A 16,977-nucleotide genomic window follows, 5' to 3' on the forward strand; every position below is an offset into this window, starting at 1 on the left:
AATATGTTTATATAAATACAATTTGAAAAAAAGGTCTAGTTGTGTAATAAGCATGACAGATGACAGCTGAAACCAAATCAAATTTGTTGTCGTCTAACACAACAAGAGTCGACTATAATGTGTCATTCTTGACAACATCACACAGCATAATATTGTCGTTCATAACAATTCAAACGACAGACAAAAATAACTTATTACACAATTAATCGACATATAATTATCTTCTGATACTGATACAGACGATATACTAGCTAGTAAACATATCTGTCGTATTAACGTATACAAAAAAGAGCTATCTGTCATCTGAACCGTAAAATCACACAAACTAAATATTTATACGACAGAAATGTCAAATGTGACTTCTGAACCTGATCTCAAAAGAGAGACATATGCACAGTTTTGAGGTTTTAAACTATTGCAACGACAGAAAAGCATAGTAATACTAGAATACAGATGACAGATAAATTAAGAGCTAGGAGGGTTAAAAAAAAACCATTTAGACGTCAAACAAGTGACGTTAGAATAAGTTTGAGACGAGACGGATGAAATCATTTGCAGATTCATTCTTCTTTCAACGACAGTTAACGTTTTCTAACGACAGATTCGTTTTTTGTGTTACGAACCTGGATTCATACATATGACATATTGTATGTTGTATAACTTTCCTCAGACGATAGATTATATATGTATGTCGACTGAATGTTTATCAGATGACAGCTTGATAGACGACACGCAAAAAAGTAATCAGACGACGTAGTGATTATAACAAATTCAACAATTAAATCCTAAACATTATCATATATACAAAACATCAATCATAAACATAGCATAGCAAATTCAACAGGTGTAAAATCATTTATATTCGCCCAAAACATATTAGACTGAAATCATTCATACGAGAAAGACAATACTAGAACCAACACATTAACCACATTGCAATTACAGTAGAATTAGAATCAGATATATATATATATATATATATATATCAACAGAAGTAAAACAACAAAAATATGAATGGTGTAAGAAAAGTACAGTAAAGTATATTGAACTTCTGCACAAGAAATAAGACATGTCTCATAACAATAAAAACCATAAAAACCTCTCCCCATATAATCTCTGAAATAGTAAAGTTCTTGAAATCTTGAATGACATACCCAGCGAATTCTTGGAGATCGACCGAAAAGTTTCTGAAATTCTGACTTCTGAGCGACTAATCTTAAGACTGGAAAGAGTGAGAGGGAGAGAGAGCCAGAAGGACTTAAAAACCTTTGAGCGAATGTGGAGAGATTGAGTCGTGAAATAAAGATTTTTGAGTTCCAAGACATTGATTGGCATCGTCGAACGCTTCGATTCTTGAGTCAGGACTGCTGGAAATTTTCGATAATGGCTCAATTGCATGTGAATCTCTCTCTACATATGTGTATATTAAAAAATAAAAATTAGGCCCCCTAAATTTTGGTGCCTGAGGCACTTGCCTCTTGAGCTTCATATCAGATCCGGGTCTGTAAATAATCATAACCACTAAGACCTACTTACTAAACAATCATTATCAAAGTTCTCGAGTTTATCATTGATGCAAAGAAACGAAGCTGCATCATCTCTTATGCACCAGATGTATCAAGGATGACCACCACAAATCTGACAAGTTGCTAATAAAAACAAGTGCAGACACCTAGCATAATAACACATAGCTAGGCTGGTGTTTGGTTCTCACCGAGATATGAAGAACATATAGACCAAAGAATTCACAGCATTGAAACAAACAAAGAAAAAACCATGCAAAAATAAAATAAAAACAACGATGGCCCAAGGATAAAGTGCCTTAAATCCGGATTCAGTCAATAGAAGTTAAGGCCCAAAAGGTGAGCCTCTACAACTAGCCCTCGACACACCCAAATTTAAGCCTAAGATGTTCCGTTCTCTTGCTACAAAACAAGGAATTAGCCATTTTTCCTCCCTCAGATCTTTTGATATGGAGTATGACTCAATCCCCATGAATTTAGTTGAAGCTCAATCCAAATTCGATCCCCGTTTCCGACAGTGTTGTCTCGTAATTTAAAAATTCTCTTACGACAATTCATATGTGGAGGCTATGACGTTAGTCCTTCGAGGATGAGGTTGTAGGAAAGCCTACAACACAGAGGGTGTAACATGACCCTATGTGCATGTTTGTTTCATGGGACTCAATGAGACGGTGTTAAATAAGGAGTCCAGTTTAGTTAGTTCTGTGTTTGGTGTTACTAGGTACTAAAATAAATGAGCTTACGTAACACCTTGTTTTCATTTTAGCCTCCTTAGATGGTGTTATTGTGGGTACTCAAATAGGTCATCCTTAGATAACATCATCATTCTAAACCACAAACCAAGCAAACTACACTCTAATCCCATGCAACAACAAACATGTGTTAACTCATAAGTACATGACAATCTTAAAAAATAAAATTTCCTTTTTGATTAGATAAACGTGCACTATGTCTCTAAGTTTTCCTTTTTGATCGAATAAACAATTCAGATGCTACAAATGGTCTACTGTGAGTCGAACTCATAACCTTTCACTTTACCAAAAAAAAAACAATATCAATTGACGAAATGGTAGCACAAAAAAATTGTGATAAATCTATAATCACCTACNGAAAAAAAAAATTAAGATTCATAAGCTTTGAAGAAACTACCCCCCCCCCCCCCCCCAACCTCGCTGCACAAGCCTTTCTTGATGATTTAAGTTCTATTGTTAGAGCTAAAAGATCTACTTCATGCTTTAATATTTAGTTGTTGGTTTTTTTGTTTTGAGCTCGTTTGAGTTCCGTTTGTAACCGAAAAAAAAAATGAGAGTAAAAGTTCCTAAACGACGTCACTTTGCCCGCTTAGGATAAATATATAAGCGAGTCTTAAACACTAAGAAAATTAGAATTGGGCACAGAGAGCTCTATAGAAACCCCCATCAAAACGCAAAGGAAGAAACTCCAAGATCTGAAGCAGAATCCGGTGAGCTATTGCCATCTCTCTCTCTCTCTCTCTCTCTCTCTCTCTTGCTATTTTAGTGATTCGTTTACATGTTCTAGGCAGATCTTTCATTCCGATTTCTTTTCGTCTGTAATGCGTTTGCTTAATTTGATTCAACACGGCCTTGAAAGCAATTTTGTTAGTTCTAGTGTCTGATCTGAGAGTAATGCCGTTTGATTTCGTCAGTAACATCGTGTTCTAGTTCCGTGGTGGTTGAATCTGTTGGATCTGGTGTTGAATTTCCGTTAGAGTTGTAGAGATTTAGATTTTCGGAATGAGATTAGGATTTTCTAGATTTAGAAATCACTGAATCGCGTGCAGCTTAATTGGATTTGAGCGTTTTGTGATGCGAGTGTAGGACACAGTTTAGGTTCGTTTGAGAAATTGTGTAATCTTGGATCGTTGTTCTTTTCAAATGTTGAGGTGGTTCTTTTGATTTTGATTACTGTTGTTTGTGGATTTTTTATCTTGATTTTTCAATGTTGATGAGATTTTGTGTTTCTCAGGTGCTCTGTGCAATACCAATAAACTTTCGGTGATTCAGGATGGTAAATTTCTGTTGTTTACATTCTTGATTTCCATTTTATGTTTAGGAACAATTACAATTGTTGATCTGAGTGATTTGTGTGTATTTCTACATTTTGAAAAAAAAGGGAAAGTATTTGGGATTCAAGTTCCGTTAAAATACTTGATTTGATTTCTGCGCCTCAGTTTGAATTGACTTTAGAACTGGTAATTGATGCATTTATTTGCAATCAGAAAAGTTTTTTCCATTCCTCTTCAGTGGTTAGAATGCATGAATATTTTAAAAATTGAAATGTAGTTCTTGGAATATGACTCCTTATTGTATCTTTTATGTGTGATGTAGGTTGTTCTTGCGGCTTCTGTTATAAACAAGTCTGGAAAAGGTGAGTTCCGTGCCTCTTTTCTTTTGCTTCAGGGATTATCTGCCAGTTTGAAAGAAAACTTTCTTGCATTTTTCATTTTCTTTTTCCAATGTTCCCTTTTGGGTAATTTTGGAATAGTCAGTTGAGGAATATGAAATGAACAGACATTGAAATAGGAAATTGATGCATCAATTTGAAAAGTAATTTGCTTAGTAACAACAATGTGGTGGACAATATTGGTGTAAGATTCAATTTGAAATAGGGAGATGTGTTGATGAGGACATCACAGTCAAACCTTTTAAGGTTTATGAGCTAAAGAAATGGAAAGAGTGAGCAGCTAATCATTCCCTTTCCATATGGCTTGATTAATTTATCTCATTTAATTTTCGCAGCTTGGAGGGAAAGCTGATTCAGATTCTAGAAGTATCTAAGCTTCGTGTTCTTTCAAATTTCTGCCTGTGTCTTTTCATATTTCAATTCAGTTTAGAAGTTTTAAGATTTTCTTTATTAGGTCTTTTATGCTTCAGTTGTGGAAATCCAAGACCAAAGAGTAGTTGGCCTAGCGGTCAGACACTTGGTTTGCTCCCAAGTGATCTGGGCTTCGACCTCTCCCATGGTACCCCACCTAGCAGTTGCTAGAGTTTTCAGTTTCCCAAATGTTGTGGGGTCAGGCTTGAAGCTTAGGGATTAGTCGGGTCAAAGATCCGGATACCCTAGTTTCAGAAAAAAAAAAAGTTTCGGAAAATGCCTAGATGCATTCATATGTTTTTCACCTGGTGTGTACATGCATTGATGAACATAATTTACTGAGGAGTTCAAATAAGTGGTACTCCAGGATTAGAACACTCCCAAAATAGGATTCAATTCCTACCATGTTATTTCTCTTGCTGTATGACCTGGAATTTATGTCATGTTTTAGTTATATTATGCATTAGGAGATGATATACATACATATTTAGATATTTGTTGCATTCGCAAAAACAAATTATTGTTTTACTACTAGGCACTGTGATTGTGGACTAAAAATTCACACATGATTTGAGTTGACATATTTTCCTGATTGAGAGTTTAGCAACATTAAATCAATGAGACTCTCGGGTAAATGCATTACTCAAAATATTAGGCTATATACAATTTATTGTCTAATAATCTTATTTTAGCTTAAATTCACACATGATTTGACTCGACAAATTTTCCTGATTGAGAGTTGGACAACATTAAAGGAAATGAGACTCTTTTGTAAATGCATTACTCAAAATGTTAGGCTATTTACAATTTATTCTGTCTAATAGTCTTGTTATAGCTTAAATTCACACATGATTTGACTTGAGGAATTTTTCTGATTGAGAGTTGGACAACATTAAAGCAAATGAGAATCTTTCGTAAATGCATTACTAAAAATATTAGGCTATATACAATTTATTCTGTCTAATAATCTTATTTTAGCTTAAATACACCTTTCTCTGTTGTTCCTCTTATTTGAACAAACTTCATAGCCTCTTATGCTTTCAACGTGGTCCAAATTTATATCTCATAAAAGTGGTTTGGGAAATGTTTACGGGCAAAGCTTACCCTGTAGTGTCTTTATCATATACTTTATGCATATATGACAACTGGTCCTGTCTTGGTAAATTTGAATCTTACACTTGATGGTCAAATGTTGAGAAAATAAAATTTTAACTATCCTCATTCCCAGCCTGGGTACCCCACAACATACTAGTGTCTTAAGATATCTGCCTATCCAACACAGACACTTATTTGTTGTGGAGTGCTTCCAGTAGGTCTGAAACTCCTTCCCAACCTGGTTCACAAGGTTTGTATCCAGAAAATGGATATGGAAACGTATACTTAACATTAGATGAGTGAAACTCTGGTAGTCATGAGATATATAAGGCAAAGCTTATCAATTAATAGGAGATTCATCAAGCTTTTGTAGTCAGTAAATCCTGCTTAGTGAATAGAAGATGTATTCGCATTTATATGGGCTCATCTGTTACGATCTATTATTGATCCATCACTTTTTGTTTCATTTTTACATGTCCTAATTTTGAAGGCTGCATAACTTCGTAGTTGCTTAGATTGATGTTAATGTTTGTTTTCTGTTTTGCAGTGCTTGTTTCCAGGCAGTTTATGGATATGTCCCGTATAAGGATCGAGGGTCTTCTTGCTGCTTTCCCTAAGTTGGTAGGCACTGGCAAACAACATACATATGTTGAGACAGAAAATGTGCGCTATGTTTACCAGCCAATAGAAGCTTTGTATCTGCTTCTAGTTACAAACAAGCAGAGCAATATCTTGGAAGATTTGGAGACTTTGAGGCTGCTCTCTAAGCTTGTATCCTTTTCCTCTGTCCTTTGATTACTTGCATGGCTTTTTCGATGACTCACTTCTTTGATCCATCAATCCACCAATTATTGCAGTTTTGTAGAATCATCGCAAATGTTGTTAGAATTGTGATGACTGGTTTGGTGGATCTGGGTCCTTCTTTTCAGTTTCATTTCGTTTTGTTCTCATGTATGGTACATATTATAATTTGTGGTAATTGGCTATCTTTCTCTAAATGGGTAGTCCAAAATCTACACTGATAGAAGGGGAATAGATGGGAGAAAATTGCGTAAAGAAACTTGAAAACAAGGTGTTTACATGCTGGCGAGTAGGGGGGGGGGGGGGGTTGTTTTGTGAATACTGTTGTTGAATCATTATACCCTTTGGTTGTATACATTTGAGCATGGATGTACTTGTTTTTAAGATTAGCATGACAATGTCAACTGCACTGCAAAATAGTTTACTCCGAACTTAACATTTATTGGCAATACGAGATTTGTGGCGAACTGTGAACTACTTATTCTCTGGCCCATTAGTTGTCTATTCTAGATATGTGTCAAGATGTCAGACAAAACCATTGTGTTGATTCCTTAACTGTTCTTAGGTACCTGAATATGCATTGTCCCTAGATGAAGATGGTATATGCAGGACAGCTTTTGAGTTGATTTTTGCTTTTGATGAAGTAATCTCTCTTGGGCACAAGGAGAACGTGACTGTTGCACAGGTGAAGCAGTACTGTGAGATGGAGAGTCATGAAGAGAAGCTTCACAAGCTTGTAATGCAGAGCAAGATAAATGAAACCAAGGATGTTATGAAGCGCAAGGCCAGTGAGATTGACAAAAGCAAGGTACTTGCTTAGGCACTGTTATGCCTCATGTACTAATATGTGTCTTGCTAAATTTCCTTGTGTTATGGGTCTTCCTTTGTACAATCATGTGATTTTTTCTTCTTCTGCAGATTGATAGGAGCAGAGGTGAAAAGGGAGGATTTGGGCCTTTGCAGTCGATCGGTTCTGGAAGAATTGAGAGTGGCTTTAATGATATAAGCATATCCAGTAGTGGAAGTGGTTATGGAAGTGGTTCTGGTTTGGGACTGACCCCTGATTTTGAATCATTTTCTTCCAAGGCCAAAGGTTTGTGCTTACTTTTTTGCATGAATTTTGTGGTTCCTTCTCATACATCGGTGATTGTGCTGTAGGTTACATGATTATCAAATTCTTGCTCAGCTAGTTACTTATTAGTAATCTAATAGTCTGTATCTCATGCTACATTTGTCAAGTGGATCCCATATGGCCTCGTTAAGAAAATATATTGAGAATATAATGTACAAGGTTTTTGTTACCATCATCCCCTTCGCATCTATCTTCTTGTATGACAAGTTTTTCTGTGATTTGACCATGTACACTTCCATCCTCAGGTCGTCCACCTTCATCTGCCACAGCTCCTCCAAAGGGTTCAGGCATGCAGCTTGGAAAATCACAAAGGACTAACCAATTTATAGAGTCCTTAAAAGCAGAGGGAGAGGTGATTCCTGAAGATGTTCAGCCAAAAGCAGGCCTGTCCAAATCTGCTGCCCCACCTTTAACTGATCCCGTCACTTTGAATGTTGAAGAGAAACTCAATGTAACACTCAAACGGGATGGTGGAGTCAGTAACTTTGATGTTCAAGGAACATTATCCCTGCAAATTCTTAACCAAGAAGATGGGCATATCCAAGTCCAGGTACTGTGAATCTATGCATATATATATATATATATCAAATATTTTAGTGGGCATAATGAGTATTCTATTCAAATATTTCAAAGGTCACTTTGATGTGGTGTTACACATCTTGCAGCTGACTTGGTTGAATATTAGGTTTGTCTGAATTAAATAGAAGATTACTAGTTGTTCTTGCTATGGGAGATTTCTGGAGATTTATTTATGTTGATTGTTGACTTTTTAAGCTTGCTTTGATTGTGGATCTGTTTGTGTTCATGCTTGCAGTAGTAGGTCACGTGCTTCTCTTATTGTAATCTGGTTTGGTCTTCTTTGCAGATTGAAACGGGTGGAAATCCTGGCATCCTTTTCAAAACGCACCCTAACATGAACAAAGAACTATTTTCTAATGAAAATATTCTAGGCCTGAAAGATCCTAACAGGCCTTTCCCCACTGGTCAAAGTGGTGATGCAGGAGGTGTTGGTCTTTTGAAGTGGAGAATGCAGAGTCAAGATGAATCGATGGTGCCTCTACAAAGTGGGTTCAAGTCGTTTTATTATTTTGTGTACAATTTATCTTGTATTCTCCTTTTTGTTTTGGTCAACAATTATCATGTATTCTCTGATAATTAAATATTAATTTGTCTATGTTTCAGTCAACTGTTGGCCCTCTGTTTCTGGAAATGAAACTTATGTCAACATTGAGTATGATGCTTCATCAATGTTTGATCTGCGGAATGTTGTCATCTCAGTACCTCTTCCAGCTCTCAGAGAGGCTCCAGTGGTGAAGGAGATTCATGGTGAATGGAGGTGAATTTAAACTTTTGTTTTACTTTTTTGTTTTGTTTGTTTTCTCTTAGAAGTTATGTTTTTGAATTTGGAAACAAGTTTGGTTTAGAATTTAGGTTACTTTCATGACGGCAAGTGTGAATGTCTGTCTATCATTATGGGTTCACAAAGTCATAAATTTCTGATATCGTTACTTTCAAGTGATTGGAAAAAATTTGTCTGCTTCAAAACCAACTCTTTGATATATCTATGTTTTTTGGAACTTACATTGCTCAAACTTGATATCAACTATTTTATTGCAGATATGATGCAAGGAATTCAGTATTGGAGTGGTCAATACTTCTTATTGATAATTCAAACCGCAGGTATGCAAATACTGGCTGGACTGAATCCGTTGGATTGTGAAATACTCCTTATGTACTAGTGTTAATCTTGATGGTTATCTTATATAAATTTTCTTTTATCAAACTGTTGGCAGTGGATCAATGGAGTTTGTTGTTCCCCCAGCAGACTCGAATGTATTCTTTCCCATTTCTGTGCGCTTCTCTGCCACTAGTACATTCAGTGACCTAAAGGTATGTTTCGGGCAACTGCTTGAATGCTGCTTGATGAAAATCCTTGCGCTATTTTGACTTGCTAGTTTTGAGCTTGGATAACCCATAGCATGCTTCTAGCCTTCTATAACTAGGCGCCATGACTGATAATAGGTACTTCAGGAGTTTTGGAACTGTTGTGTTGCCTTAACTTTGGTCAAGGCATTAAGGAGTTGTTGTTAACTGCTGATTAACTCTATTAGCACTTCCAACTTCATTGAAGCCTCAAACATGCCTGTGAAGTATGTTGCATGCATTGGTTAATACTCCATAGGAGTCATTAGTAGTTTAGTACATGTTGGTCTTGTGACCTAGGTCTGACAATACTTCCGAATTTATGTAGAACACATTTTTTTTATATCTTTTCTTGAATGGCCCTCTGAACGTGATCTTAATCCACCCACCTGCATTGAACTTCTTTTTAGTAGATTTACATTAGCGGAGATACAAGATTGTGCCATTTAAAACGTTTTCTGTTGTTTTCTTGTACAACAGAGTAAGTTCAATGCAGTTGCTCTGAGTAAGTTCATCACGAATTCCTCTTTTGTAGGTTGTTAATATATTACCTCTGAAAGGTGGTGCTCCTCCCAAGTTTGCTCAGAGAACACAGTTGCTCACAGAGAACTACCAAGTTGTGTAATTGGTCTGCAGGCGTTTGTTTGCAACTAGATTTTCAGTTTCTGCAACTTTTTGGATGTGGATTGGATCCTATTACAACAATTTATTCGATAGTGTCATTTTCTTGCTGCATTTGAGATGGAGGATGCAAATTTTTATTAAGTTGAACGTAATTGTTCCCTGGATGCTTATATACAGTAAACAGTATTTCAGTGTATCCGACTGTCCGAGTTCTTTTGTGCTACATCAACATAACATTATATTCTGTTCATTTCTCTCAACCAATAATACTAGCTTTTTGACGAACAGAGCCACTTTAAGTTTACCATAGTTTTTTTCAGCAATAAAAAAAAGAAGGAAAGACGAGACGAAAATGTGTGTTTATTTAATTTTCTAATTACAATGCGCTTCCTTATAGTTTGTGGCAATAGTGAGGGCGGGGTTGGGGGGCACCGTCATACAGAAGAAGCCGGGCAGTTCATCTGAAGAGGGTGATCTGCAGCTTGGTTGGCGTCAGTTCTAGTGCATGTTTAACTAACATTAGGGGTAGCGTGCGAACAAATCTCAGAAGCACTAGGGAGTGGTGAGAGGAGATAGCTTAAATTAGAGGAATAGGTAATCTGATTCAGCTATGATGGGAGCGTACAGCAGGTTTGCTGAGAGAGAACAACAGTCAAGGGTGAGTGCTAACGCTCAGCCACTGTGAACAAAAGCCGTCTGAGAGGATGCCGGATAGCTAACGAACCAAAGCTATAAGGCCAAAGCTGAGGTTGGATAGATGTGAATGTGATGATGAGTCAGTATTATTCTTGAAGCAATTAGTAGCTTTGTGGAGATGTCTGTGCTTTGTTTTGGAGCGAAGAAAAACAGTGTGAGACCGCAGGGCCTTGTCTATAACTTCTGCAGGCGCAGGAGACTAATGTTGAAAGACACAGGCAACAAAGCATAAAGGATGCTGGAGAACATTTCATTACTATTTGTTCCTTGTGTGTGGGTGGCCAACTACAGGAGAAGAGGATGATGGCTCAATGGTCTCGTGTGCGGAGTGAGACAAAGGTAAACTTGAAGAAAAAGAAAAAGAAGAAGAAGACGAAAGATAACATGGAACGTTGGGTATTCACATCGCCAGATTACGACGACTTTCGAACAACATGTTTCATCAAAGACAAGATATGGTCAGCAATAATTGACAGCAGCCTGTAAGAGAATTTTGTAGCAAGTAAGATTGTTGATTAGCTTCAATTACCGACAGTGAAGCTGAGCTATCCATATTGCATTGGTCATACACAAGTAACAAAGGTTTGTAAAGTTCCCATCTATATAGGAAAATTTTATAACGATGATGTTACTTGTCATGTGATTGACATGGACGACACTGATGTGCTTTTCGGAAAACCATGGCATGAAAACGTCAATAGTGGTTATTGCAAAGATGGTACATATTTACTTAGAAAGGATTTGCGCAAGATCAAAATCAAGCCTGCAAGAAAGAACATTAAGATTGACCATCCTGAGGTGTGTGAAAAGAATGATGAAGAAGTCACTTTAGAGATTAAAGAAGAAATTGCTCTTGTTGAAGAAACCTTGCAGCCTCTAATATATCAATTAGAAACAATTGTGATTCAAGGTTGCAATATTCATGAGAGCCGAGAAGAATCTATTCAAGTTGCATATGACAAACTCATCTATGGCGTTGGGTTCATGGTTGTGCCATTCGAGTTCGCAGAAGAGCAGGCTTACAAACCACAGGTTCAATTGTTTAATTTATTATTAAGTTTCTCTTCTACAAGTTCTTGTTTTGCATTCAAGATGAACTCGAGGTCGAGTTCTTTCGTAGTGGAGGAGACTGATGTAGAACGAGAATGAGCCAAATTTAGACAGAAAAAAAATAAAAGTCAGGAAGCAACGAATAATCAAAAAGAATGATTTGAAGATCGGTAATTCTCGTATCATGAGGTTGCTAGCCGCTGAAATATTCAAGAAGTTGTTGTTTTGGACTTTTCGGGTTTGTTGCGCAAAATCTTTAAATATAATTTGGAGTAACTTTTGGCCAAAACGTCCGTTTGGGATGCATAAGACATTTCCGGAATGGAAACGACGAGATCTACAATGCCAGATTTAGGCCAAAAATATCGTTTTATATATCCGATTTGGCATTTAGTATTATTTTAGGTTTTTAGTTTATTTTGGATTTGTTTTCTTTTAACCTATGAGCTTTTAGGCTTGGTTGTTAGTTGCCCTAGGGTTTAGTTTCTTCTATATAAGGACCCTTAATCGGTTGTAGTAGTCAGCTTTAATATTAATAAAACCCTTGAGTTTATCTCAATTTTTTGGTAGATTCTAGATTCTCTCGTGGATTCGAGAAAACCAGACTTGTGGATTCCAACATTTAGATTTCCATTGCATCACTTTGATCTGCGGAAAAGGTATTAGCATGCTATATCCATTTCCAAATTGTGGTCACAAAGATCTTGAGGAGAGGATGACATACATCACTGATACATAGAAATGCATTGTTCAGGTTGAGGGAATCGATAGAGCAAAGCAAAATAAATTGAAAAAAAAAAATGCAAAAACCACCAATTTGTACAATGTTGGTTGTAATGCAAAATAAAACTACATTCTACATAGGGCGTGCATTACCTGCAATATTACTACATTCTACATGAGGGAGACAAAGCTTATTATTCAGGGCTAATATTAGTATCTATTAGTATTTACAACTCGATGTTGTCTTCTACTTCTAAAAATTGAGGATCAAGACTCATATACACCAGTAAGGTTAAAGTAGGGAAAAGAACAAAAGTTCAATAAGCAAAATCAGCAAAAGTAGTGTTGTAACAAGGGAAACGATCCATCGGTTCAACTAAAAGATCAATCGGTGATAGCAACCGAAACCGGGCGTTTCAATTAAAAACTCTTTTGTGTCAATTGTAATATATAGCAAATAAAGGTATCGTTATAAAAGCCGAGGATTGAGGGTATCTTTACAATTACGTTTTTTACAAAACAAGAGAAAACAAAAGATAATAGTACTAGAGATATGGGGTTTTGTGATTATAAACAAGAGAAAACAAAGAAACAAAATAAAACAGAAAATATCAGATGGATGAGACGTTAGAGACTTGGAAATCCACCACCAAGTATGTTTCAAGATAAGTTAACAACCAAAGCTTCAATCATTAAGTCACAAATTGGTATCAATCAAGAACAAACCGTGAACGCACTGCGTAAGTCCTTATTACTTTCCTTAATTACTTAAGCAAGATGAACACACCATTACTAAGCCTTTAAAATAACCGATCAAGGTATAAACGCTATCCTATCAACAAATTATTCTAAGCATTAAGATTAATGGAAGTGATTGAACAAGTATGCAAAACTAGTGTGAACGCCTACCTAGCATGCAATCTTTTTTATTTGGTTTCACCTATTGTCCTATATGTTTCACTACTTTGAAACAGGCCATTTAACCGTTTAGGAGATTAATCAACCTATTTCTAGCCCCACTCACAAGTTCATAATGTTCTATGTTGCGCATACATGAACATAAACAAGAAAAAGTTCCCCATAAACCAAAACCAAATAAACAATTTGAAAGACTCAATAATTTAAAACCAAGGTTCATAACAATATTTAAAACATTCTTGGGGCTTCAAACCTTGCCCCTAACTAAGAAAATTCAGCTACACATGCTGCAAAATCACACAAGAAGAATAAAAGATGACAAAGGAAAGATAAACCGTGGATGATGGAGAGATCAATGATGGCTTGGCGGCTTCCTTGTGCGAGTCTGCAAGTATGGAGGTTCTGATGATGTGAGATCGTTGGCCTCCTCTAATCTCTTCACCTCCCTTTCTTTTCTGCTGTGGTTAGGGTTAAGAAACCCTCAAAATTTGTCTACGGGCTTGCCAATGTGGTCTGGGCCTCAAAATAGAAGTTTTGGTCCAAATCAGAAATTCGGGCAGACTGACATTCGGCCATTTAAACGGTCATAACTTCTTCTTCAAAATAGGTATTGATGATCCGTAAAAATTTCTGGAAAGTAGACTCTTGTAGCTTTCCATTGATATATGGCACATCTCCTGGATCGTTGTGAGGTAATCACAATCTTCTGTCGAAGTTGACTGATAATATATGGCAGATTTTCTGATTTCTTTCCTTGCACAACATGGATTCATTTTCCTTCAAGATTTCTCATCTTTCGTCTTTTTTGGGCTCCTCGGCTTTATTTATGACCTAAAAACACAAACTTAGTTAATATGAATATTGTTAAAGGAATTACATAGCTAAATAGGGTCGGAAATACATTATAAACATAACACTTTGTGCTCCTATCAATCGGTTTAGATATAAAATGAAAATTTACAATTGCAAACGATAGTTTTTAACTGTTTACGATTTGTGTTCCTAAACCATCGATCATAATAACAGCAAAATAAACAGTAAACATGTGAAATTTTTATCTTCCGCAAGCCTTTTGAGAAAGATTCAGGCATATGCAAGAACATACAAAAAGGTTTCACAAATGCAAAGTGAGATACTCCTTTTCTCGTGATTATAGTGTTGTTTGGGATGGAGGGGTATGTTCCTCCTCATTTGAGTGAGAGAAGGAAACTTTTTGAATGCTAACCTTGGTGATACTCCTTCATACTAATGGAGGAGCATTATGCAAAGTAGACCACTGTTAGCAGCTGGAATGGAACGGAGAGTGGGGGCAAATGGTGAAGATAAAAAATTTGGGAAGATCAATGGATCCCAAACTGTCCAAAATACATGGTGCAACGTCCACAGGATACTATGTTGTCCGCATGTTTCAGAGCTCAGTCTGCCGCATGCAGAACATGGATGGTGCAGGTCGTTCAGTCAGTAGTATCCCTCAGACAGTCTTCTTCGCCGGATAGAATAAGTTGCAAGCCAGAGAAGCACTGCACTTGGTAAAATCTGCGTATTGGATTGCTCGACAACAAGTGCTAGGTAAGAACTTCTACGTCTAATAGTGTCATAGTGATTCATATTTAGAGCTGTGGAAGCGTTTGTGGAGGGCCAAAGGGGGAAGGTACACATTTGTGTATGGAAGGCAAGCCACAATATTCTCCCTACTCGAGAAAGACTACTCACTAAAGGGTATGAAGGGCCACTTGGATGTCTGCTACGCCATTCTCAATTAGAAAGCCGAGAGCAAGTCTTTGGCCACTGCTTTATAGCTCTCGTACCATATTGGCATGTATGCCTTTTTCCATTCACTCTAGCTCACCTCCAAAATTTAAGGACTGGTTACTACAATACTACAGCCTGCTCTAAATCCCAAGAGTGATGTATTTGAGAAACTCCTCATGGAGATATGGGGACCTTGGAGTAATAGAAACCGACAGCTATGGGAAGGAAAATCACAGGAGATCATGGCTATTGTTTTGGGCGGCTTTTGCATGGCTCACAGAATTTCAAAAAGTTCGATTTGATCCTACTGTGCATCTGCTAAGAAGAACCAACAGTGGAGACTGACTGTAGTTCCTAAATTGAATGTAGATGCGGCTTTTGGAATCAATGCATTGAAGGGGTGGCATACTTAGGGACCCACATGACAGGTTCATAGCTGCATTTGCGCAATCAGTATCTCATAACACCTCGGCTCAGCACGCTGAGCTTGCAGCTCTATGGAAGGGACTAAATTTTCTTGATCAGAAGGGTATCAAGCAAGCAGAAGTTGAAACAGACTGTCTATTAGCAGCGCATGCTATTCATAGTCCAGAAGATCTTTCAGAGCTCAGCAACTTAGGTACTGGATATCAAAACTAAACTTAACTTCATACTTCTAACATTTCTCTGGAAAGAACCAAGGCAAACATATATCAATAAACTTAAGATTAATGAAACAGTGCAATCACCTGACAGTAGAGTCACTTCTCAGCCAGTGGGAGAACTTACATTTACCCTCTTTCAATGACCAGTTGGAAACCATAAATTCTTACCAATATAAAACACAAAACCATGCTCAACAACTATAAAGCTTGCCCAAAATAAAGTCAAGCCATCAAGAGATTTGCATTAAGACTTAGATTACCCTGAGATTACAGTATTGGTAAGAGAACAAAACTTTAAGAACCAAAAGAGATGACACAGATGCAAGACTATATTGTTACTAATTGACTGTCCGTCCTCCCCTTGTGCCATTTACCTTAAAATCATTTTGTTCCATCCGGACAAACCAAGCAACCAGAGAAATATGCACTCACTGCATTTAAAAACGGAGTGGAAAAACTAATTTAAATTTTCATTGCTTGGTACGTATTCAGATAATGTAACTCATTTTCAATCTAATTTCAAGGCATCAGTATTATACCTGGTCTGGTAAGTGGTTGTATATCAGAGACTCTTTGTCTAGATGGTCCTTAATATGCTGAATTACTGTGTCCACATTGCCAATCAGTTTGAACCCATTCTTCTTCAGGCAGAGCTTAAGTTGCTCTGCTCCTAGTTTCTTAATCCATTTGTCTGCCACCAAAAAATCAAAGAATTTTCATCAGTACACCATTAAGATCAATCATGACCATTTTTTCTAATATTTTGCTGTTACTAATGGTATATCTCTTCATGAAATTGCTCAAAAGAATGCATTGTTTAAAAAAGTAAACATCTCAAAGCCTCACCTTGAATCATCTTCTGGACATGTTCATTCTGATAAAGCTCAGGCATAATCATCTACTCCCCATCAAGGTCTTTGTCAAGATCAATAACCATCACAATACTACAAACGCATATATACCCACTTAAATTTCAACTCTTAAATCACAGATTATTATCCTTAAGATTCATAAATCAAAGAACCCATTAACAAAAAGATAAAAAGATGTCTAACATGACTCATCGGGCCTTGGATGTACTATTGATACAGAGCTATACGAACAGCAGATCATCGGATCATTAACTGAATCATCGGAATCGGGGTCGGATTCTCTGCTTTCCGAGCAAGACCGTGATCAAAATATTCGCATCGATCAATATCTTGACACCTCTAACCCTCAACCAACTTGTCGAACAAAATGATTCAGAGGCTCTGTTGAC

General features: G+C 36.9%; 1 protein-coding gene and 1 non-coding gene across 2 annotated transcripts; one reads left to right on the forward strand and one right to left on the reverse strand.

The window, feature by feature from the left end:
* The first annotated feature begins 2,908 nt into the window (after window positions 1–2,908).
* Window positions 2,909–10,127, forward strand: LOC101296867 (coatomer subunit delta-like). The gene is made up of 12 exons (XM_004300075.1): window positions 2,909–2,985; window positions 3,510–3,551; window positions 3,872–3,911; window positions 6,001–6,224; window positions 6,820–7,062; window positions 7,173–7,347; window positions 7,632–7,936; window positions 8,252–8,450; window positions 8,569–8,722; window positions 9,004–9,066; window positions 9,180–9,276; window positions 9,845–10,127. Exons 2-12 carry the CDS (start codon window positions 3,549–3,551, stop codon window positions 9,932–9,934), a joined length of 1,593 nt encoding a protein of 530 aa, XP_004300123.1. The 5' UTR covers window positions 2,909–2,985; window positions 3,510–3,548; the 3' UTR covers window positions 9,935–10,127.
* A 5,637-nt stretch (window positions 10,128–15,764) lies between these two features.
* On the reverse strand, window positions 15,765–16,795 carry LOC101297151. The gene is made up of 4 exons (XR_184723.1): window positions 16,772–16,795; window positions 16,563–16,660; window positions 16,256–16,407; window positions 15,765–16,147 (listed from the first exon to the last, which is right to left on the reverse strand). It is a non-coding gene; the product is annotated as an uncharacterized LOC101297151 (transcript).
* Between the last annotated feature and the right edge of the window lie 182 nt (window positions 16,796–16,977).

Source organism: Fragaria vesca, linkage group LG5 (genome assembly GCF_000184155.1).
Source record: "Fragaria vesca subsp. vesca linkage group LG5, FraVesHawaii_1.0, whole genome shotgun sequence".
Taxonomy (NCBI): Eukaryota; Viridiplantae; Streptophyta; class Magnoliopsida; order Rosales; family Rosaceae; genus Fragaria; species Fragaria vesca.